Raw genomic sequence first — 23,748 nt, forward strand, 5'->3', positions numbered from 1 at the left:
GTCACCATGTGCTTGTAAGTTCGTATGAACTCACCGCCTTGCTGAAACGGCGCTGGGGCGGGTTCTGGGGAGGCAGCTTGGGGGTTTGGGGTGGTAAAGAGGAAACGGGGGCAGAGACAGGAGGTGGTGGGGGAGGAGGTGCTGCTGCTTGTTGACCTTGGGGGTCTCTGGCGATGAGCATGTTCACGCGGCTCCCGCACCCCTGCAGCACCTGGACTACCTGGTCGCTGGTGAGGCCGCTGGTAGGTGTTGCCCCGATTCGAAGGATGTGGTCACCTGTGCGGAGGCGCCCATCCTGATTGGTGGAAAGCACACAGATGAGATCAACACACCCCAGTATTCGGTCTACTCTGGGGTAAAACTGGCCGTAAACATAAGCTTCAGCGCTCTGACATTTCTCGCCGTTGGGATTTAACGCTCATGAGAGCACGCAGTGTGATTACACACAGACTCCCAGAACATGAGGCTGAAGACCAGCTCTGAGCTTTAACAATCCCAGTGATTCTCTTCACACAGACGTATTTCTTATATTTTAAAGTCTAAACTCACCCTGTCGGCCACACCGTTTCGTATCAGCGTCCTGACCACCACTCCGGACGTCTTCCCGCCCACGATGCCGAAACCAAGACCAGATCCATCATTGACCAGCTCGATCTCCTCCACGTGGTCCCACTGATCCTGCAGCACAGACACGGGGTTACTGAGCGGAGCACAGAAAGTTCATCGAGATCCTCAGAACCAGAACCAGTCAGCAGACAAAGCTAAAGCATCAATATACACGAGTCCTGCTTTAAACTTTATTTAACTAGAAGCTCTAGTGTATCAAAGCTTCTTTTACAAACAAATCAAAAAGACCAGATCAAATTAATAATCAGTGAAAAAAGAGAATGTTTTTACTGTGTTTACTTTCTACTCAAACTACATTTATAAATAAAGATCATTATTTTAGACTGTGCACATTTTTCTTCCGCCCTCTTTGAACTGCAGGTTTTACTTTGCCATCACAAGACTTTTCCACTGGTTCCAGATCTAGAAGAGGTTCCTGGTTCATGATCTAGAAGTGGTTCCCCGCCCTGCCAGAATAAACACTGGTGTTGACATGCACAGCAACATTTTGTCAGTGACAGACTGACTCTGTGGCAATGTGGGTGGATCCCGTCGGGCACAGAGGACCCACATCACACGCTGATGTTAACATTTATGTGTTCTGCCTAAAGAGAGGAGAGCCATATTTCTGTTCAAGTTTAATGTTACAGTAAAAAGAAAACCATGTTCTCATTGCAGCTTGTTGATCAAAGTTATACCATGAGTGCTGTGCTCCTCCAGCTCGTCCACACCAAACGTCTACGGTTCATCTTTTGCTCGTCGTCCATCAGCTGGTAGTTTTTCAGGAATTTCAGTGACAGCTGAAAATAAAACTGCAGCCCTGAGTTAACAGATGTCATTCTTCTGAAGCTGCAGTGCGGGCAGAGCGATTTGACCCGATCAGCCCTCTCAAAGCTGCAGCTGCATCTTTTAAAAGCAGCTCCGTGAGTTTATCTTCATGTTTCTCAGTCTGCAGCCAAGCCGCCGCCTGGTTATCTGTCCCAAGGTGAAAGGTCATTAGAGTGAAGCAGGTAATTACCAGCTGAGAGCACTTCCTCCTGCCTGATAGCAGCTACTGATCAATGAGAGGCTGCAGAGGCTGCTGCTAACACGCACGGGCAGCATTTATGAAGTGGCTGCACTCTTATTACAGTTTCCATCTGATAGACGAGGCCTTCCTCAGTATAATGAAACAGACCTCCTCCTCCTCAGCTGGTCCCAGGACGCTGGAGATAAAGCTCGATGTGTTGGACGCTCTGTGTTCAGGAGACGATGTGGTTTTAATGAAGCTCTCTTATATTCCTCACCTTTTAGTTATAATGAGACATCCTGATGCTTTGAGGTACCTCAGTGTTTCAACCCCATCTGGGGTGGTCGCCCCATGATCGGAAGGTCGGCGGTTCGAATCCACTTAACGGCTACCCTGAGGTACCCCTGAGCAAGGTACCGTCCCTACACACTGCTCCCCGGGCGCCTGCTTAGTGGGCTGCCCACTGCTTCACTGAGTGAATGGGTCAAATACAGAGAAAAACAAGTAATTTCCCCATGGGGATCAATAAAGTATCCATTATTATTATTATTATTATTATTATTATTATTATTATTATTATTATTATTATCTGATGAGACGTGACAGCCGGCATCAGACTGAGCTTCTCAGGTTCCCACTGACTGTCAAACATCTCCAACCTTTCTGGACCCCTGATGCCGCCTCCTCCTGGGCACTGAGCAGGGTGTGGTAAAGTTAGTTTAATCCTGATGCAGAGGACCTGCTGCACACTCTGAGAGGAGCAGAAACACCTTCACTTTTACCTGAGAGCCTGATGGTTTCAGGGCCTCTGTGCTCACAGCAAACACTGATCTGATTTAAGCGTCTCTTTCATCTCTGCTGCACTCTGGCTGAAGTTAAGTGATAAATAAAAACTATTAAAAGCCTCCTCCTCACTCTGCTCTCACACGGTTACTGAGCTGAGTACAGGAGGACGTTAAAACGTGTGCGAACTCTGACATTTAAATAAGCCGAGAAGATTTCAGGAAGAAAAACGAGGTGTCGGACCGAGTGGGGCCGGACTGTTAATGCGAGGCGCGGAGCACAGGTTGGCCCGAGCTGTAATCACTCTGCTCCGCTCTATTGTCGGGTCATTATCACACAGAATTACACTGTCCCCCTTGTTTGGTACCCTCCTCCTCACGCTTTGCTGGATCCGAGCCATGCTGAGGGCCTCGGATGCCCGCTTTTGTTTTATTCATGTGCTGCTTCTATTGAGGTCACGTTTAATGGAGCTGTGGGCATAAAAACACAGCGCTGCACTGGGCTTTAAGGCCGTTCTCCTGGCCCGGCTAACCATCAGTTAGTGAGCTCTGCTGGGCAGCTTCAGGTGTCTCTGACCTGCCATCACAGGCGACGTGCTGCACTGGCGTCAAAACTCATTTCTGCTGGAATCCGTCCGCCACCGCCAGGAAATTCTGCACTATAAAGCCTGCCATAAAGAACGCCATAAATCAGCCAGTCACGCAGCTTTTACTGCTTCTGTCTATTTAGTGAGTATTATCCCACCATCGATTAGGACGCCGTGACGGCGAACGCACTCAGGAGTTCAGTGGTAATTTATGGCTGTGCTAAAACTGTTGAAAAGCAGAAAGCACAGGGATAAAAAAAAAAAATAACAGATTGTGCAGTTAAAGAAACCTGGAAGGGCCTTTAAGACTGGCCGAGCCTAACTTCAGCAGAAGTTACCCACAGGAAGTTGCTAAACTTCTCTGGGAACTCTCTGGGCTTCACCATCAAAAGAGAGAAAAACTGATCTGTGGAGCAGTGAGGCGTTGGCTGCCGGCAAAATACAACAATCACCATGACCCTCCGTCACATCCACACACCGGGTTTTGCTGGCAGGTGAGACTCACACCTTAAGACCAGACCTGGGTGATCTCGTGGAAAAAAAACACAACTGCTCTCAGGTGCTAGTTATCCTGGTTTGTTCCCGAATGAATGAATCTGAGCCAGCTCTCACTTCATGTTTCTAATGCACAGCTGCTCCTCCGGCAACACAATAATCCCTGAACACACTCACTGATCATTATCGAAGCCACTCCTCTGTCCTGTGTCTAGCACGGATGGACAGATGAGGAGTTCTGATTCTGGACAAACGGATGACTCTCTCCATTCCTGCAGCTGAACCTATTCCAGGGAACTTTATGAGCTCTTCTGGCTCCAGGAGCAGATCAGTGCGTAGCTTTGAGCCTGAGCTAACGTTCAGTCTGCTGTACTGGAGCAGATCACACAGAGAAATCCTGACAGGCGAGGACACTGCAGCCAGAGGTGCTCTAGTGCAGCGGTCCCCAACCTTTTTTGCACCACAGACCAGTTTATGCCCGACAATATTTTCATGGACCGGCCTTTAAGGTGTCGCGGATAAATACAACAAAATAAAACTAGTACCGGTACCGAAAAAAGAAGATTTATTCATAACACACGTGAAAAGACCCAGGAAAACCGAGTTAACGATAAAAACTATAACAAAATAACGCTGAAAACTAGGGCTGAACGATATATCGCATTTGCGATAATATCGCGACATGATCAAGTGCAATTTTCTAACCGCAAAGGCTGCGATTATACTCTGGACATGTCCAAATTCATGGGCTGCATCCTCCTGAGGCCGCATTTGTAGACCGATTACGTCACAGCGACGTGCCGAAGGCTGTCCAAATTACTACCATATCCCAGAATTCATAGCGTGGCCCAGCCAAACTCCCGTTTCCAGCAATGGCGGCCGCTACTAAGTTTTAAAATTACTCATACTAATCTTTCTGGGTCACAAAATAAACTTTTAACATATTTTCAGGCGAGAAAGTAGTTGTGTAAACATCAAATATCTGCTCGGTTTATCAAGATATCCCATATTTGCAAAAGTGCTTCGACGTTTTCAGAGGCGTCTGCTACCCACCAGCTCGACAGCTAGCCGGGAGCTCGAGGGTTACTGATGCGGCCGAGAACGGCACAACTCCCGGCACATCATTTTCAGATCACCGCGGAGTTTCGCTGCTCGGGTTAAACGTAATATATAAGTCACTTAGACAACCTAAAAATGTTATTGTTGGGCTTTTTTCAGTGTTTTGTTTGTTCGTGAGTAAATCGGTTTGGCTGAGATTAAAGTTATTAGATTAGATAAAATAAAACTTTATTAATCCCCCGGGTGGGTTCCTCCTTGGTTTTCACACAGCTGACTAAACGTCAAACAGAAAACTTATTAAACAGAAGTATGAGACAGTCGAGAATTTACACCAGTGTCTGGTTATATTTTAGATAGCAAGAAGCAGACGGCCGAGTTTATTAAACTCCACCGAGACAGCGGTGATGCTAATCAGAAGGCTAGACCGTCCAATTTCACGCCTTTAAATTTTAAAGGCGTGTGTGTGTGTGTGTTTATACAATTGCTATTATGTTTGCACTTTATGTGTAATGTTACTGACTGCAGAGATCAGTAAGATGTGTGTATTTTTTATTTATTAGTTTTATTTATTTAATATTATTTTTTAATTGAATGACTGTCTAGTAGTTCACAGATGTCGAAAAACTGAGTGTGGTAAAGCCACTGATTTTTTTTATGTATATTTCTGCAATCTGCACATTGTACTGACTTTCATTTTAATGTTTACACCAGGGTTCCTTGTCAGCACTTTATGCTCAGATGTTTGTAAGCTAAAAATAAACTATTGTGTATGTTCAAATATACTGTTGTGATTGAAGAAGTTAAATAAAAATGTCAGTCATCAATTCATGCATCACCTCATGTCATCATAACAGAGGTCTGTCTTCCAGGAAAGAACAGTTTAAAATTAATGTAATATAGTATTGGCCATACTATATGATGTATTGCTTGTCTTTGTTTAATAATACAGAAGACAAAGACCTTAAAAAATAATCGCATATCGCATCGCAATCGCAATATTGGGGCAAAAAAATCGCAATTAGATTATTTTCCATAATCGTTCAGCCCTACTGAAAACTGATAAAAACCCTGAAAGCCACACATTTCACACCTGAGCCTCAACTCTCGCGGCCCGGTACCAAACGACTCACGGACCGGTACCGGTCCGAGGCCCGGGGGTTGGGGACCGCTGCTCTAGTGGACCCTAACTTCTTACAGATGGCAGACTGAGAACAACCTGAAAGGGTCATGTGATGACCCCAGATCACCCAGGTACCTGCAGGTACTGATCTGAGGCCAATTAGCTGAACATCCTAGAAAATGAATATAAAGTCTGAACAGCAACGCCTCCGCTATAGGAAGCCAGCAGTTTGAACCCTAACCCCTGCCCCCCAGTCTTCAGGAGAAGATGCAGTAAGTCGAGGGCACCTGAAGCTCCAGGTAAACGTGTGAGCTGCTCCATCACGTGACTGTGACGAAGACCTTTAAAAGACAATAAATAACAAATGAGATGTTTCTGACACTCAGACACAAAGTGCGAGGAGCCGCGAGCTTCACCCATGAAATAAATCCATCTGCAAGTGCAACGTCACCTACAGTTTGATCTCTGACCTTTTATCATGGTCCAGAGAGTAAAAAGGCAGGCATTCATAGCTGCGTCATCATCTCATTTTTCTCTGGCCCCTCCCTCCCACCTCACTGCCAATCTTCACCTCCCGCCATGTCGACATTCATCGATCGCGCCTCCACTCAGACTTAAACACATATTGTCAGCAGCGAAGCTGCAGGTGGAGCACTAACTCGATTTCCTTTCAGCTTTAAGGTCAAAAAATCAACCGAGTCAAAGTCAGCTTGCCACAGACAGGAAGTGTCACTCCGATCCACAGGCGTGGTCCCAAAGTGACCTCCAGTTATGAGTGACAGCTCGCTGTTTGTGCACACCTGTTTGTGTGTGTCTCTTTGTGTCTGTGTATGCGTGTTTCATATGGAGCGATAAAAATCAAACAAACGCTGACGTCTGGTTTTGTGTCGCCCTGATGTTGGAACATCCTCTGAGTTCGGGTTTTTTAAAGCTGCTGACATTGTTTTGGAGTAAACTGTTGATTTCACGACTTGTTTTGGAGTTTGCTTCAAACAGCTGACAGTAAAGTTTTACTGTGTGCGCAGTTCCATCTGTGCTTGTTTTACTGGATCTTATTTAAAGCGCACACCTGGATCAGAAATGCCGTCTCTTCCAGGTTTGTGGTCTCAGCATTCTGTCTGTATTGCTGCTCTGGATCGTTTAGCCAGAGAGCTTCATGGAGCAGCTTTCAGACGTCAGGATGCGAGAAACGGCGAGTCTGCAGACTCGCACATGAACAGGAGGTGTTTATATTCCTGCAGACCACGAGGTTGCGCAGTTTGCTGGTGACTTTTCCAGCTTCCATACAACAGCTCAGCCTCTGTTCTGGAGTTACACAAACAACAGGAACTCCTCTTTACACTGATGACAACATCAGGCTCCATTTAAACTCTGCACACACCTGATATGATAAAAAATACATCCAAGCTTTGAAAGCCGCAGGTGGTATAATTATAATCCATATATCAATACATTTTTTGTCTCCTTTAGCTCAATGTGAGAGTCTTTCCTGTAATCATTCACTCTCGTGTTATTTTCTCCTGTTAATTATTAAAAGCTTCCAAACAAGTCTGACCCTGGACGAGTGCAGAAGCGAGACATGTGAGTTTTCCATCCTGAGCGTAGTTTGTGTTTAAATGAGAAACTCCTTTGATGTGTGAGCCCATCCTGCTCCCTGTGAGGGAACGAAAATGCAGACGCCAATCCGTCCAATTGGTGCATCCCTATTTTCTGAAGCATTTAAACATCATGGGAAAATCCTTGAGTTGTCGTCAGGAGTCAGCTATAGTTTACGATAATTCGACTGAAGTAATTTCTACAGAGCATTAGATCTGCGTGTCCACAAATAAATCAGAGTACGGGAAACAACAATGTCTGCATTTGTGATTCAGTCTGTGCTGCTCACAATCAGCCAAAACATGAAAACCACCTCTGTAACATCGTCAGAGCCCCAGACACAGAACGTCAGAAGTCCAGTCTCTTTTAAACCTTTGAATAAATGCCACAGTTTCCTTACCGGGTTGATTGGTGTTGTGGGCGGCAACGATGCGTCAGGTGGGCGGCCTCTGGCCACCACCAGCTCCACCGTCTCTCCAGGCTGCTGCAGGAGGGAGAGCGCGTGCTGTTGGCTGATGCCCGGCTCCAGAGGACTGCCGTTTATCACTAGGATCTGGTCCCGCTCCTGCAGACGCCCATCCCTGCAGACACAGCACCACATCCGTTGGAGCGGTGCATACTTACTTTAAAGGCAAACTTCACTGCCTTTGCCTTTAAAGTCTGCACCCAATCACTTCTAACTACCAAAACATGTCAGCCACACATGATGGTCGCATGACATCATCTGAGCAATGCTGGCAGGCTCATGTTGGACAGCCAGACGCTGTGTCAGGTAACACCAGCTGATTCAGCCACACATCACACACATGTAAATTTAATGTTTCAAACATTTTTTCTATTAATTTTCGTCATGTTTGTCGTACACAGGCCGACTCCGATCACACAAAACCAGATGAAAGCTCCCCTTGCTGTATGATGGGAATAACAGGAAGTGGAATGGCACATAGCAGTTCTGCTCCAATATTTTCAAAATAAAAGTTTAACATGACGCTTTATTGCTGCATTAATGGGTGTAGCGTGGTGTGGTGACCTGCTGCTCACTGATAGGAACAAACTAAACACGCGTCACTGAACCTGTGAGCGATTCCTCCGGGCTGGACGTGTTTGATGAAGACGCCGCGGCTACTGCTTCCTGTTGGATTCAGACCGACCACACTGAAGCCCAGACCACCAGTCAGAGGACGAGTCAATCTGACCACGTCAGTGAGACGTCCCTGCACGCAAGTGTGTGTGTGCGTGCACACACACACACACACACACACACACACACACACAACCAGAGACACAGACACACAATCAGTTGAGCGGTTTGATATCATGTTGAGTTCATTTGTGAAATTGTGTGTGAGCGTCTTGGCTCCACCCACCTTGGCAGCATCAAGAATCCACTTCTGGAGGTCAGGTGTGGGCGGAGTCTGACGTTTGGGCGGAAACGAGCCATTGGTGAGGATGGAGGAGGTCGCGGATAGCGTGGGTGAGGCCGGGCCACCGACTGGATCGACGCTCATGATCAGTTGACCTTTTTTGGAGAAACTGAAATCGCTGCTGGTGTTTGGAGGCATGGCGCTTAGCTACAGGGAGAGGAGAGGTTAATCAATACATCAGATCTTCCAATCATAGCTGAGTGCTGATAGAGAAGTGAGAGACTTTTCTGTCCTGTCAAAGACGTCGCACGTCCTGCGAGTCCACAGAGACTGAAGGCAGAGGTTACTGCACAGTGATCATTCTAGATTATATCACCTGATTATTTTCACTATCAGAGTAAAAATTGAATCTCTAACAGGGCCGCCACATTTCCAAAGCTCAAACCACAGAAAATAAAATCAAATTTCATCAGAGCTACAAGACAGGTCGCCATCGTCACATCTGAGGCGAGAACATCCTCACATATTTGTAGAGTCAGACTTGCTGAAATGTACATATATGAGGTTTGGTACACGCGTGTAGCATCCCAAGAAATACACAAACATTCTTTTGAAGCCCCAACCTAAACCTGTCACCCTAAACCCTTCAAGAGGTGCAGAATTTAAGACGCAACTTTGGTGCATTTTTTCCCATTTTTAGATCCATACGATGACATAAGCGCGTTTGATCCAAAGACCTGACGGATGCTAAACTGCAAAGATGGTGAAGAAGTTGTTAAAACTCAAACGTTTCTAGTGGATCTGCTCCAGATGTCACAGGTTTGAGTCCAGACCTGGAGACATCCCAGAGCGGGCGCCCTGATTGTCACTGCTAACGGCTTTACTTGTCTTCATCAGCAACGGCACGCTGGTCTCACTGTACGTGAGGACTGGATGCTGTCACAAATAACTAACTACTGGTTTTTGTTTCGATCAGTAGTCTGAGAAGCCAGTCAGTTCTACTGACAATAAAAACCAGGTTTTTTCTTTTGGCCTCTGATAAATACTTTTTTTTTAAGCAGAGATTAGAAATAAATAAATAAAAACTTGTATTCATCAAACTTAAACAGGCTTCTGTTAATGCAGTGAGCCTGCACAAGTGCAGGAAAACCCTGAACAGCTTCAATCTGTGGCCCAATTAATACATCCGTTCTCCAAACGAGCCAATCAGCTAATGTCAGACTGACGCATGTCAAGTCTGAACTAAACACCTGCTGCTTTCCTGTTTGTCTCAGGTGTGAACAGAAGTGACATCAGGGATCGTGCTGGACACAGATGTCCAGTGTTTAGACTCAAGCACATGAATGTGAACCAGGCTCCGCTGACTGACTGTGTACGCGGGCATAAAGAAACCGTCCACATACTTTTGAACTTTGGCCACAAACTTCACTGTGATGAAGAGGCAGACTGGGAGAGAGATGGGAGGCGCCCTTATGTGCAAGGACGCAGAAAAAAAAAGAAAAAAAGAAAAAGACGCGGCGAGGCCGGGGATAAGTGGGGAGGAGAGAGGAAAAAACTAAAATCAATAGATTCCTCTGCAGGCGCTCTCTCTGAACAGGTAATGTATTAATGACCTTTACACTCACATTGTGGAAACTTATCAGTCTGCGGCTTATTTAGACCGGGCTGACAGAGCAGGATCCCGAGCCATTTCATCAATACCACCTCGACAAGGCCGTTACTCAAACCGAGACACCAGATATTAAAGCCTGATAGATCTGCAGCACGCTGGGGAGGGAGGGCCAGAAATAAAGGGAGAAGTCCCCGCTTCATATACCCTCCGCCGGCTTCCATCGGTGCATTCATAGACTCGCTCTGACCTTCGCAGCACTTAGAATATGAAGCCCGCCGCGGGTTATTGCCATTATCTTAATTTGGCCTGCAGATTGTTTATTGTAAAGCTCACGTCAGCGCAGGCGCGAGCTGAATACAGATGGCGATGCAGAGAGGATTCGACGGCCCGGGTCACAGCGGTGGGCGGGAGGCAGCACAGGACTGATACCCATAGGCTGTCAACACCTGGGCGGGGCTACACTTGTCAGATCTGATGGGAAACACTCACACAGATAGATGGAGAACATGTGATGAGAAACACCCACTGAAGTAAACCTAACTGAAAGCTTTTTGTTCCATTTCTGACGTTTTACTTGAACTCAGGTTCTTTTCTGGTTTAATCAGGACCGTTCATGTGTTTCTGGACATCTTCTGCTCATCTCCAGCTCTATAGCAGCTCTCAGGACCGATTTATCTCGCAGTGCATCATCTGCCTGACATACCTGACTGAAAAATTCGGGGAGTCTGCTCACTCATTAAGAGGTGACTTTTCAATCACAGTATAGCCCCGCCCTTGTCTACTTCCTGCTCCTGCTGTGACTCTGAGAGCACAAAAATCTCCAAAATGACCTCATGTTTGATTCAGTCAGCCCTGAAATTCATCATGGACTCATTCTTATATACGTAGTGCTTTTTTTGTACAACCCGAGAACTCGCCCCCTGCTGGACATGAGAATGTGCATGTGGCGGCGGTGTGGTCCCTGGCTCAGCTGCAGGGGAGGCGCAGCGAGCTCAAGTGGGTGGTGCCTGGGGAGGCCACAGGTGGTGGCGACTGGACTAATCACAGTCTCTTCTTTTTATAGTGAGAGGCCAGTGCATGCGTGCCGAGACCAACTCTGAGCAGAGACTGTGTAGCTGTACATGTGAAACTTGGCAATAAAAGCTGAACTGTGAGCACAAACATTGTGTGTATTTTGGGTCTGTCTTACAGTCTGCTTTTCAGACTGAAACCAGTCAAAACATACATTTAAAAAATAGGCTATGATTTAAAAAATAAAATGGCGATCACAGTAGATGATAGTTAGTCATAAAAAAAAACTGTACAAATGAAAAACCTGTATGTTCGTGTTTGCAGCCCTGTGTCAGGCTCAGTGGAGTAAAGGCATGAAGTAGGGCTGCACGATTTTGCATAAAATGAGAATCACGATTTTTTGGCTTAGAATTGAGATCACGATTCTCTCACGATTTTCTTTTCCAATATAAATATTTATTGCACATATTAACTGCACATCAACTTCGTAACAATTGAAACTGAACATAAAAACAACAAATGTCTCACGTTTTGTTGTTGCCGCAAAATGTTGTACTGCTTGAAATTCCGTCTCCACCGTTGCTCGACGCTGCGTGTATAGAGCAGGTAGTGCAACAATAGAAAAATAGTTGCGGGACGGCACTGTGTAGCGTTTGTCTAGGGTGTTGATCATTTTCCTAAATCCCTCGTTTTGCACAGTGTTGATGGGAGCCATATCTTTGGTCAGGTGATAAGTAATAGCCTCCGTAATTTCTTTGTGCCTGCGGGAGTTCGACGTGCATAGGGAAGCACTGTATAAGGTTCCCGTTGTTGATGTTTGGGTGGTTGACCGGGACGGATTTTCTCCGGTCACTTTCTCGTCATCCCTGACGTGCTCGCCGTTGTTTTTTCCCTGCTAACTTTAGCATCACACGGCACAGCTTCTGTATCACATGGTATAAGGCTCCGCCCTTGTCATTTGTTGAGCAGGAAGAGTGAACGCTTGTTTTCATGCAGATTACGTCCCGGATCAAAATGCGGTACAATCGTCGCCGTCTTTTTTTCTTTTCTTTTTTAAGTCGTCATTTGGAAATGAGATCGCACATAAGTATGAATCGAGATCGCGATTTTCTAACGATTAATCGTGCAGCCCTAGCATGAAGACAAACAACAAACAAAGTGTGTCGCTGCAGCTAGCTCCCTGTTGCTAGCTAACCTCTTTTTTTCTTCTTGTTACGAGGTTGTTTCTTTCATACAGTGCACAGCTTCCATATCACGAGAAAGGAGGTGAGGGAAACATGGTTGTGGATAAAAACAATAAAATTCTTGTGAATGAAATATTCCATAAACTAGCTGTTAATATAAAACGTCATCATTTAAGGCTCTTTTGTTTTGTGTGAACTCCTTCCCCTGAGCTATGGCTCCTGCAGTCCAGGTGAAGTACCGGTAAGCCTTAAACATCTGTGCCAGGATCAGAGTGATCCTATCCACTCTATTTTGTATGACGGAGCATGCTCAGTGAGGCTCACCTGGCTGCGGAGCTGCTTGATCGAGTGTTGAAGGGTCAGGATGTGGTTAAAGAGCGGGCTCTGCAGCGTCTCCCGCAGGTTTCCCAGGGTTTCGCTGTGGGTCCACTCCTCCCGCTGCACCAGTTTGGCCTGCAGACGCTCCAGAGCTGCCAGCACCTGCTGACGCTCCGTCGAGGACACTGAGGACAAAAACAGCTTGTGAAGCGTGGTCTCGGATAAACGCGAATCATTGGATGGTTTCTCTTGAGTTATAGTCAGGACTTACCTGTCGGGACATTTTCAAACATCTCTGCTGTGCTCTCACCGTCCTCTGTTCTGGAGGACCTAACCTAAACCAGGAAGAACCGAGAACAACTTTATTTCCTTCAGCTCTGGACCAAGTCTGATAAACGCCTACTAAAATACGAGCAAGTGTGGAGATACTTGTGCTCTGACACCTCACAGCACGACTCATACTGACCGCTCTTTCTGTCATCAACAACACTGCATGAAGTCACAGGAAAACATGCATGTCAGCACCCGTGCACTGTCTGTCTCAGGTGAGTCACACTCACCTTTTCTCCCACCAAAATTGGCCAAAATATGACCCAACACAGAACACCAAAAACATAATATCAGAAACACCATCAAACACCTTGCTCATTTCTTTCTGCTTATCCAAATCAGGGTCACAGGGGGTGGAGCCTATCCCAGCTGCCATAGGGCAACATGCGGGTACAGCTGGCCAGATTGTCCAGGGCAAACACAGAGAGACAACCAACTGGTATTAATGAGCCTAACCTTAACTAACCGTAACTAACCCCATCAACCTCAAAAAGACAAAAACCAAAGTGATGCTGAAAATCCCTGAAAACGATAAAGTAAAGATGGTAAAGATAACAAACTACGAACTCCAAACACAAAAGGCAAATACCACAAACAGCAAATACTACAAACTGAAGTACCACAAAAACCAGCCCTGCGTGAAGAAAATACTACACAGAGCAGATTTATGAAACAGGCCTGTAAACACTGAAATTTGACACCAAACAGGAAAAAACAAGATGAAAACTATGACAGGGAACCGGAAACCGAGAACGTACCATCAACACCAAAACCGTCACGAGCACCGGAGAATCGTGTGACACAGCACCACACCCTGAACCTACCACCGACACCCCAGCAGGTGCCCGCAATCACGTGACCGCAACTTTAACACAGTCCCTTTGAGTCACCATGGTAACGGTAGCCCTGACCTGACGGTGTTTACTGGTTTCCATTTCGCAAAGTGACGTTTCTGACCTTACCTGCGCGTTCTCGCCCTGCCGTGTACTGTGCCCTCCGAGCCACCGTACTTTTCACCATTCTACTTTCTAAAAACTTGTACCTAATACCTAAGGAGTTACTTCACACCTTCTTTCACTGTGGTACTGAAAGCACTCAGGTACTTCCCACCTGTGGCTAACACGGCCGTCCTCGGAGTGTCCAGGTGTGGCAGGTGAGCCTCGATATCAGCACGGAATATTTTCTCAGTCAGAGCCGAGCCGAGCTATTGTCTAGCTCTCTCTCTCTCACACTCACACACGGTCCACACACCCCCAACACCGAAACCAAACAGCATGACGCAGAGGGGGTCTGAGGCACTCACCTGTCAGCTCACCTGAGAAATCAGGAAGTGAAACTGAGCAGCGGAGTCGGAGGGGGAGGGGGCGGACAGACGGTATTTTCACCTGTACATATTTTAACCTGCATGTTTGGCCCTTGGTTCACCTCATAGCGTCACAGAGCGCGCGAGCAGGTGCGTCAAAGTTTACAACAGGTGAAAGCCGCACTTTAACCGCCTCTCTCTCTCTCTCTCTCACTCACACACACACACACACAGGTACAAAGTCTGAGTTCAGATCATGAGAATAAAGTAAAGAGTTAAAGGAGCTTCTCCTCCTCTTCTTTCTCCTCACCGAGAACTCCGCTCCGCTAGCCTTAGCCGCTAACTGCGGCAGAAACTGCGCTTCCGGTCCGCACTCTAACAGAGAAACAGTCCGCACAAGAAGCGACACTTTCCCCAGAAAAAGACGTAGATTCTCAGAGTTTCAAACTGGTAAGAAACTCACATAAACTGGATCCAGTCTGCCACCAGCGTCACTTTAATGCCGCATTCATGGCGGTAGGAAATCTGATGTCTAAGGATGCAAAAGCATAACGTAAGGATCATTTTGTTTTCTTATCATTAGTTTAACTGTTTTTTATTCCGTATTCTGTTTAAAAGCACATTCATTATTTTAGCACAATAAGGAAGAGAAATTATTTCTACATCTGAGATAAAATATCCATACTAAAACGAGAAAATAACACACATGAAGCAGGTTGAAACTGTTTTACCTGCCAGCATTTTAAGCTTATTTAAAGAGCTGATTTTATAACAAGAACAAAGGTTATATATGTCTTATGGTTAAAAATGATTAGATTTGAAAACGATACAAATAAAACCAAAATAATAAATATAAATGGTTTGCCGAGCCTTCCTGGTCCTACATCGCTCTGAGTTCCCAGCATGCTGCAAGTCCATGAAGGTACCGCCCTGTCACGTGATTGAGGGAATCATGGCGTCCTCCCGGAGGCGGCTGCTGTATGTTCGCTCCGGGGCGCTCAGCCTCTTATTTTACTGCGTTTATTCGCACCTGCAGCTGGTCCTGAGCGAGGAGGTGGAGAACTGCCAGAACCTGAGACTCGGACAATATCCTTCCGTCCGTGTTTACCGCGCTTTAACGCCTCATTACCGGGGTCACGGGACGGCTAACGTTAGCCTAGCTTCTCTGTGACATTCAGATCAAAACGTTACATTTGGACGTTTTTTGGGGGTCCGTGGCTTAACGCGGGTTTCTCCTCTCATAGAATAGCACTGTGTGTTTGCATGTTTGGGACCTGAAGGGTTTTTCAGTCTGATCGATATTTTCAGTGTGGTCAGATTAAAGTTTCAAAGGAAGACAAGCTTCCCGTTGTCTTTGCAGTTACGAACGGATATTTAACTTCAGTCTGAAGACCGAACAGTTCACTTGTGTCAGGAGAGCTCAGAGACCCGAATCAGGAGAATAAGTTTGTTTCATAAACACAGAATGTTTACTCAGTGCAGCACTCTGCTGTTTTCATCAGTCAGTCTACCTAATGATACGATATTACTGTGATTTTTAACCTTCGTGTCCTTCATCAGTGTCTGTTTTACCCAGTAAGATAAAGTTCAGTTATTGTCAACCAAGCCAAGACTGTCACTAAAACCTGCCGTAAATGTTGCCATAAGATGAAGTTAGTCTGCAACTGAATGCAGTCCGTCTCTGATAATTCACCAAAGTTTATTACAAGTATGATTTGTGACAATTTGAAAATCATGCATCTGTTGCTGTCTCCATAGACAGAAATTCACATTTAATTATCACATCTGCACTCAGCAGCCTTCCTGTGCTAGAGGATTATAACCAGGGTACAGCCCAGAGTCGATCTGTGCTCCGTGATCACTGATGGGAACATGATGGCAATCAATCTGCATTTATAAAGCAGTTATTTGCAAACCTTCAGCAGTCTCGGCGAGTGGCCGCAGTAAGACAGAGTGTTTGCAGAAATGTTGCTTTCCGTCAGATGACCTGTGATCATTGTGAGTGAACCACCTACGAACTGTGGGCACCTGCACAGGGTGAGAGAAAACAGCCGCACAGTCAGCACCAGGTACGGAGAAAACAGCTGTACAGTCGGCAAGAGGTTGCTGATTTAATTGTACATGTGAGGAAGCTAATGTTATCTCAGGATGGTGTGCATGAGATTGTTTGTAGGATTCCAGAGTATTTTCATTTATTTAATGAAGTATCGATATTTGGGGTCCTTGTATCCATACAGTATCTTGACACGATGCTGTATCGACTTCTTTTCCCCGCCCCTAAACCACGGCCTACGCCATGTCACGTAGAAACAGGCTGCAGATGTTTTCCGACTGAAGTGTGTTTGCCTTCCTTTACTCTGCTCACGTATAAATGCAACGATCCAAAGATCGATGAATCCACTCAGGAGCCAGAGAACTGCAGGGACATGACGGCGTGGGGTGAGTCTCACTTCAGATTAGATTTTTTTCTGTTTGTGGGCGGTGGCTTAAAAAACAGACAGACTCTAAAACTGAAGATGTTGCAGAGCTCCTCTTCTGCAGGCTTCCACAGGTCAGCCAATCAAGAGAAACTGTACTTTATTTTGGGGGCGGGGTATAAAGTGAGCAGAGTTTTTCAGACAGGATGAACTGAGGGGTTGCACTGAAGCTGGGATCAGGCAAAGAAGGATTATTATGAATCGTGAATCATGCGGAGCTGCTCAATGGCACGAATACGATCATAACTGCATCTAAACAAGTGTGTGTGTGTGTGTGTGTGTGTGTGTGCTCGCGTGTGCACACAGTGGAATGCCTCCCAGCTCCAAACATCAGCTGTCGGCTCTCCAACGGGACGGTGTTCAGGTTTAGCGGGGACGAGGTCGGCTTCAACAAATCCATCCCCTGCAGAAATGTGTGAGTATTCACAGTGCAAGCACAAACACACACACACTCCTCTATAGATTTTGGTGTGTGTGTGTGTGAGCTTCAGGTGGTTTGATGCTCTCTGTGTTTCCTGTCAGGAGTGGTTATTCCTACAAAGTGGCCGTGGCATTGTCTCTGTTTCTGGGCTGGCTCGGAGCAGATCGCTTCTACCTGGGATATCCTGCTCTGGGTACTCTCTCTCTCACACACACACACCCACACACACACACACACACACACACACACACACACACCAACACACAGACACCTGCAGCTTTTATTTTGATGCCTGTAGTTTGGGTGGCCAGCTCTCTCACTTCATCTAGTTTTAGTAAAGCAGGTGTGTGTGGTGGGTGGGGGTGCAGTCAGGTGACACCTGTCGCTGAGCAGGTGTACTGTCAGGCGTCAGTATTTGGACAGTGATTCCTCAGGTTCAGCCTTTCAGGTTTAATTTAAAGAATTGAATAAAAGGAAAAACCATCTTAGAGTCACGCTTTAGATTTACAGCTTTCTCATGTCTGCAGGTATTTATTAAAGTGAATACTATGTACTAGGGCTGGGCCATATCATACAGTTCACGGTAATACCGGTATAATGTTGGGCAACGATAAGAAAATGAAATATCGTGGTAGAATATGGGTAAAACGCGCATGCGTAGTGCCTTTGTTTTCATATGCACATGGTGGAAAAAGCTTGGCGGCAACGGAGAATGAGAAGGGGGAAAGCGGATCGTTGAATGAAATGGATGAACCAGAATTGGTTTGTAAAAATGCTGCAGCTTCAGTGGTGTGGAACTGGTTTAGCTTTCATCTGTCACATACACAACAAAGCACTACTTTTGGTAGAGCATGCTAGCGGGCCGTTGTTATTACCGTGTTTTTTGGAAAATACACTTAAAATCAATCCTTTGATTTTTCTGAAAATCGCCAGTGCCCCTTATAATCCCGTGTGCCTTATGTATGAATTCTGGTTGTGTTTACTGACCTCGAAACGATTTTATGTACACGGCGCTCGAAAATCTGTCAAATGTTTCAGTACGACTTTACTAAGCTACAAAGCCGCACCGCTTGATGGATTGTCGGAGCATTACGGCTATCGTAGGCAGGAGCCTCGCGGAGTGATACGTACGGTGCTTCAACATAATATTACCGTATTGTGTGTGTAAAACCTCTTTTTACGTTTTGTGGATATTATACATGGTTATACTGAGGATATGTCGGCCAATTTCCACTGGAAATGCTTTTTGGTTAAACTGTCAGCAAAGAATTTGCATTTGCACTGTAAAATTTTTCTATAACTTTAATGCACATAAAAAAACAGCTGCTTGTTTAAGCGAAAATACATTGATGGGTTGGGTTTTTTTGCACTAATAAAGTTGTGGAGTTGTAAAGTATTTTGTCTGGTGTCAATTATATCGTCAGTTATATCGTTATCACAAAATTTCAAATGTATATTGTGATAAATATTTTTGGTCATATTGCCCTGCTCTACTATGTACTGTAACATTCAGACAATGATCTCAGACACTGACTCAGCGCAGGAAGACCAGATACAAGAGGAGGAGCAGTTGAGAAGTTTGAGAAAGCACACGCAGACATGTTTTCATTGCGTTTCATCTGAGCGAAACCAACAGCAGAGCAGGAGGCTGCAGGCTGATGAGTCTCAGCTCCTTCATGTAAATAATGCATCCTCACTCCTTTGCACTCTGAAGACTTTCTGCTGTAAAATTAGCAGCAGAGTCCCTGTGCCCCCACAGGACACTTCAGCACACAGTGACAGCTGGAGGGTTTTTGCACCCGGCGTGTCCGGCGTCCTCAGGTGTGGCTTTACACCCCAGCTGATCTCTGACACAAACTGTACAATAAAATCTGAATTAAAATTTAAAAAACTGTTTCAGCGGGCTGTGTTGCTGCTGCATGTGATCTGAGAGAGTCATGTGACCTGAGAGTTGCTGCGTCCTCCTGATTACAAACCTGGAATGTTTCGCCTGTTTAAACAGGAATGAGATCCATTCACACAACACAAAATAAAACCCAGACGGACAGGAAAAGATTCAAACATGATCCAAAAACACAAAATAATTTTTAAAAAGAATTATCAGAAAACATCAAGTGTCCATTTAAAACAGACTAAATGTTTAAAACAAGATGAACATGTTTCAGTCATGGGAATATTTTATATTTGTTATTTAATGAAGACTGTCTCTCTCTCAGGACTGTTGAAGTTCTGCACTGTTGGTTTCTGTGGGATTGGCACACTCATCGACTTCATATTGATCGCCATGCAGGTGAGTCATAAATCCTGCACCGGCACCAGCTAGCTGATCACCATTATCATCATCATCATCGCCATGGCTGAAAATGTCCCCTTTACGTTGAATCTGGTTGGTCTCATGTGTTTGTTTCCTGGGGTCAGAGGTCAGCAGGCTGAAGATCAAACTCACCCAAACTGTAGCAAAAGATCAGATGGATCTGAGCAGCGATTTAGAGCCCGCTGTCACTTCTTCTCTGTTGTTAACAGTGACGCCTGTGATGAAGCATTCCTCTGTTCCATTTCACTGTGTGTGTGTCTGTGTGGGGTGGTGGTGGGGGCCTTATGAATAAGCAGGCAGCAGCTTTCTGGGTATTATTTACGTCCATCCATTGGTGGCTCGGCGAGGCCCCTTTAATGAATGAATCTTCCGGAAGGTCCTAATGGACTCTGAGAGCACGGAGACAGATGGATGAAGCAGAAGGTGAAGGGACAGATCTCCCTGTCCTGCTGAACCGTTTTAGATAATATAGACTGGAAATCCATCGGGGGGGGGGGCTGAACGGGCTGTGGCTATTAACCCCGCCCACACCCAACTAAGACACAGGAAGAGCGAACGGCCCTTTAGGAGTTTTAGGCATTGGGAGGTATCCGCCCCCATTCAGACCACAACTGTGATTAATATTCAAGGCTCATTACATTTGGTGGATGATAAAATATGCTGTTAGTAGAATTCAGTGATGATGAACGTCATTTAGCGCTTTAGCTGCTTCAAGCTGCTGCTAAAACATCCTGCTGGCTCCTGCTTACACCCCAGTCATCAAGAGGACAGAGGAAAGTATCCTCACCCTACAAGGATGTTTCGAAGCCACTGACTGGGACAGCCTTCTTTCTCCTTCTGACATTGACAAATAAGTCAACACGGTGACATCATACAACTCCTTCTGTGTTGACAACATTATCCCCTCAAAACAGTCTCCATCTACCTCAACAACAAACCCTGGATTACCAAGGAACTCAAGGAAATCCTTAATAAAAAATTTTCTTCACCGGCTCTGCACTGGACAAAAAGGAGGTCAAGAGGGCCATAAAAACTGCTAAACGGAAGTATTAAAAACACAGTTGAAAACAAATTCACCACAGGGGACCTCCACTCAGCCTGGCAGGCCCCCAAAACCATGGCCTCTGTGAATACTGCGGTCACCACCCCCAGAACCATCCAGGTGGAGGGCAGCAACCCCTCCTTCCCTCCCTGACGACCTCAACACTTTCTACAGGTTTGAGACGGACAACATGGCCCAGCTTGAGGAGACCAGATCCTCACTCAAACCTGGCAGCTCTCCACTCACCTTCAGGACTGAGGACGTGGTGTGAGCCCTAAGGAGGACCAGGGAGAGGAGCTCCCTGACAACATTGCAGTCGAGTTCTGAGGCACTGTGCAGGGCAACTAGGAAGTGTGTTCCGGACTATTTCTGAAATTCTCTGCCAACACAGAGGAGATTCTTAGGAGGTGCCACCAACGGCTATACCTCCTTAGGAAACTCAACTCCTTTGGAGTCAGCACACCCATCATGATGACTTTTTACTATGCCTTCCTGGAAAGCATCATGACCTTCTCCATCACCTGCTGGTTCCATTCCCTCAGCCTTCAGAACAAGAACAGACTGCAGCACACTGCATCAGTGTGCTCTAAAATCATTGGCCTGCCTGTCAGAACACAGGTTTTCAGCCAACAGGCCCTCAGACAGGCATCCAAAATCATCAACGACCCCTCTCACATTCTTCACCCCGCATTTCAATGGCTCCCCTCTGGGCGACGCCTCCGCTGCATTTCCTGCAGGACTGAGACGAGGAGAGCCACCTTTGTCCCCAAAGCCACTCTGCTTTTTAACTCCAGCCGATAAGACCATTTCCCACACCCATAAGAATAACCTACACTCTTCTTATACTACAGACACTATTCACTTTTAGTCACTTACAGCTATTTATTCACCTTTCAGTCACTTTAATTTTAAGACTGTGTCATTTTAAAACTGTATATTCTGTGTATTTATTATTTCACCCTTATTGCCTGTTCTTATTGTCCTTATCTTCAACGTTATGCTGCTCTGTTGTTTGTTAATTGCCCCTTGGGAATAAATAACATCTTCTGATTCTGATGTGACAGGTTTTCCAGACATTCTTCGAGCGTGGAAATGAAATTCCCTTTTACGTTTATCCTCACTGAATATGACAATGAATAAAAACAGAAGAGGACCCAGAGTCAAACTCCAAACCTGATTCTGGCTGATGGAGGCTCAAACCGTCCTCACAAACGCACAAATATTAATCTTGTCCTCCTGCTGAGCATCTTTGTTAAAGCGTCAGCCTTCAGCTGCTTTGAGCACGATCACCTCCACCTCTGCTTTAGAAGCTCACAGAAACAACAACTCCGCTTTCTGAAAACCTGGCTCTAATTTCCCTCCCTCTCTCTGGTTTCTCCTGCAGATCGTGGGTCCAGCAGACGGATCGAACTACATTGTGGATTATTACGGCGCCCGTCTGACCCGTCTGTCCATCACCAACGAGACTTTCAGGAAGCCACATCACTCTCTGTGAGCTCACCTGGACGCTGCCTGTAAGTTTTTAGGTCTTAAACGTCAGTAAATGACTGATGTTCCGCAGTGTGTAGGGTTTCTTGATGCTTCATTTAGTCAGCCTCCGAGGTTGATGGTTGGAAGATGAACTGTTCCCAAATCTTTGTTTTTATCTGATCAGTGTTGTCCCTGATCGAGGGGCTTCTATGAATGACCAAATATTAAAGGATATTTTCTCCCTCTCTGTTTAGGCATCTCCATCAGTGCAATAAATTCAGACCTGCTGTGAAGAAATCCCTCCTCATCTTCAGTCACAGTCTGTTTGAATCTATTCAATGGTCGCTCCGAGTCATCCTTAAAAAAAACACTTAATTGCACTTTTGTTTTTTGGTGTGCTGACATGTTGCTCCACCCATTCCTGTCTCTAACTTATTCTGTTTGTCATAAAGACTTTGTAAATAAAGTTTCTTTTTGTTAATCTACACACCAGCATCTCTGTTATTACTGTAGATGTATTTCAGGCCTGTTTGACAGTCACCAGCAGTCTGCCTTTAGTTTAAACCTACGTTTAAATCCATCTTCTTGTCAGGGGGTTAGAATCACCAGTTAACCTAACCACACAGAAACCCCGGCCAAGAGGCCAGGAGCTTCTCCTGCTGTGAGGCAGCAGTGCTAACCACTGTGCCACCCACTGCTGGGGAAACTAAAAGGAAAACATATTTTCCTACTTTTCAGATAAGGGTGTGAAAACTTTTCTGAAGTCACAGAATTTCCAGCAGATTTCAAAGCTTCTCTTCCAACCTCGGCTACTTTAGTCACATTTGAGGTTTAATGTAAGCTTTTACTTCCTGTTTGTGGTTGAAGTTTACGGAGGTAATGATGCATTAAGACTTCTTAAAAACCAGACAGTGGAAAAACCTTCAAAATGAGCTGGATCTTTTTCCACTGCTGGGTTTTCCAGTTTTCAGGGCTCAAAGACACATTTCAGTGTTGCCACACAGCGATACGGCCAAGAGCACAGACAGGAAATGATATCACACTACCATCAGTCTGGAAATGTTTGGACGGTGAAAAAAATGTGGTTAAAAGTCTAGTGACTCCTGCAACTGTACATGGTAACTGAAGCAATAAACAAACCTGTGCAATTACAGCAACTGTTAGAGAAAACGCAACGCTCTGAGAACACGTGCAACAATACCGGACATCATACTAACATCTGCAACAACAGCAACCTGTGACATAACACCGTCATGTGCAGCTACAGCATCCGGTGACATTTGTACATTTTTGTGGTTTTTCTAATGTTATCTTTCTGGTTTTGAACTTTCTGGTGCTGGACCATGCATTCATGTGTAACAGCTGGATTCAAATAACTTTGAGTAGAGCATATTCGTTTCTGCAATTGCTGTCTGTGTATGAACAGAAAATGTGATAATGGAGTCAAATTGAGCTGCTGAAGTAAAACATGAAGGCCAGTTTATTTTCTAATTTACACACAGAAACAGGAGTTCCTGTTAGCGCTGAGCAGCGAGCGTTTCCTCTGGTTAATTATTACTGTGTACACAGAGCGAGTGAGCGTGTGTGTGTGTGTGTGTGTGTGTGTGTGTGTGTTGGGGGTACTCCTTGTATTTCCATGTAGAGTTAG

The 23,748-nt window shown here is 45.6% G+C and overlaps 2 protein-coding genes across 9 annotated transcripts in view; one reads left to right on the forward strand and one right to left on the reverse strand.

Annotated features, from left to right (window-relative positions):
- patj (PATJ crumbs cell polarity complex component) overlaps positions 1–14,900 on the reverse strand; it is a 92,914-nt gene extending 78,014 nt beyond the window's left edge. For 2 of the 8 annotated variants that reach the window (XM_085265799.1, XM_085265798.1), the window contains exons 1-8: positions 13,832–13,894; positions 13,015–13,078; positions 12,750–12,928; positions 8,622–8,825; positions 8,329–8,468; positions 7,655–7,835; positions 550–678; positions 35–295 (exon numbers count right to left, since the gene is read on the reverse strand). In XM_085265799.1, coding sequence (XP_085121925.1) covers positions 35–295; positions 550–678; positions 7,655–7,835; positions 8,329–8,468; positions 8,622–8,825; positions 12,750–12,928; positions 13,015–13,078; positions 13,832–13,834 — 1,161 coding nt within the window. In that variant the 5' untranslated portion in view covers positions 13,835–13,894. The other 6 variants (XM_085265803.1, XM_085265800.1, XM_085265804.1 and 3 more) reach the window with 6 other exon arrangements.
- On the forward strand, positions 14,831–22,587 carry tm2d1 (TM2 domain containing 1). The gene is made up of 7 exons (XM_085265807.1): positions 14,831–15,462; positions 16,742–16,815; positions 17,160–17,268; positions 17,376–17,467; positions 19,491–19,564; positions 22,015–22,144; positions 22,355–22,587. The coding sequence occupies exons 1-6, from the start codon at positions 15,233–15,235 to the stop codon at positions 22,123–22,125; spliced, it is 690 nt and encodes a 229-aa protein (XP_085121933.1). The 5' UTR covers positions 14,831–15,232; the 3' UTR covers positions 22,126–22,144; positions 22,355–22,587.
- The last annotated feature ends 1,161 nt before the right edge of the window (positions 22,588–23,748 follow it).

This window comes from Mchenga conophoros, linkage group LG23 (genome assembly GCF_057382185.1).
Source record: "Mchenga conophoros isolate Kocher_MC1m ecotype Shallow Benthic linkage group LG23, M_conophoros_male_GT1.1, whole genome shotgun sequence".
Classification (NCBI taxonomy): Eukaryota; Metazoa; Chordata; class Actinopteri; order Cichliformes; family Cichlidae; genus Mchenga; species Mchenga conophoros.

Coding starts and splice junctions, on each gene's coding strand:
- tm2d1 (XM_085265807.1), top strand. CDS start 15,233: ATGGTTTGCCGAGCCTTCCTGGTCCTACATCGCTCTGAGTTCCCAGCA. Junction 15,463..16,741: donor CAGAACCTGAGACTCGGACA/ATATCCTTCCGT, acceptor TACTCTGCTCAC/GTATAAATGCAACGATCCAA. Junction 16,816..17,159: donor CAGGGACATGACGGCGTGGG/GTGAGTCTCACT, acceptor GTGTGCACACAG/TGGAATGCCTCCCAGCTCCA.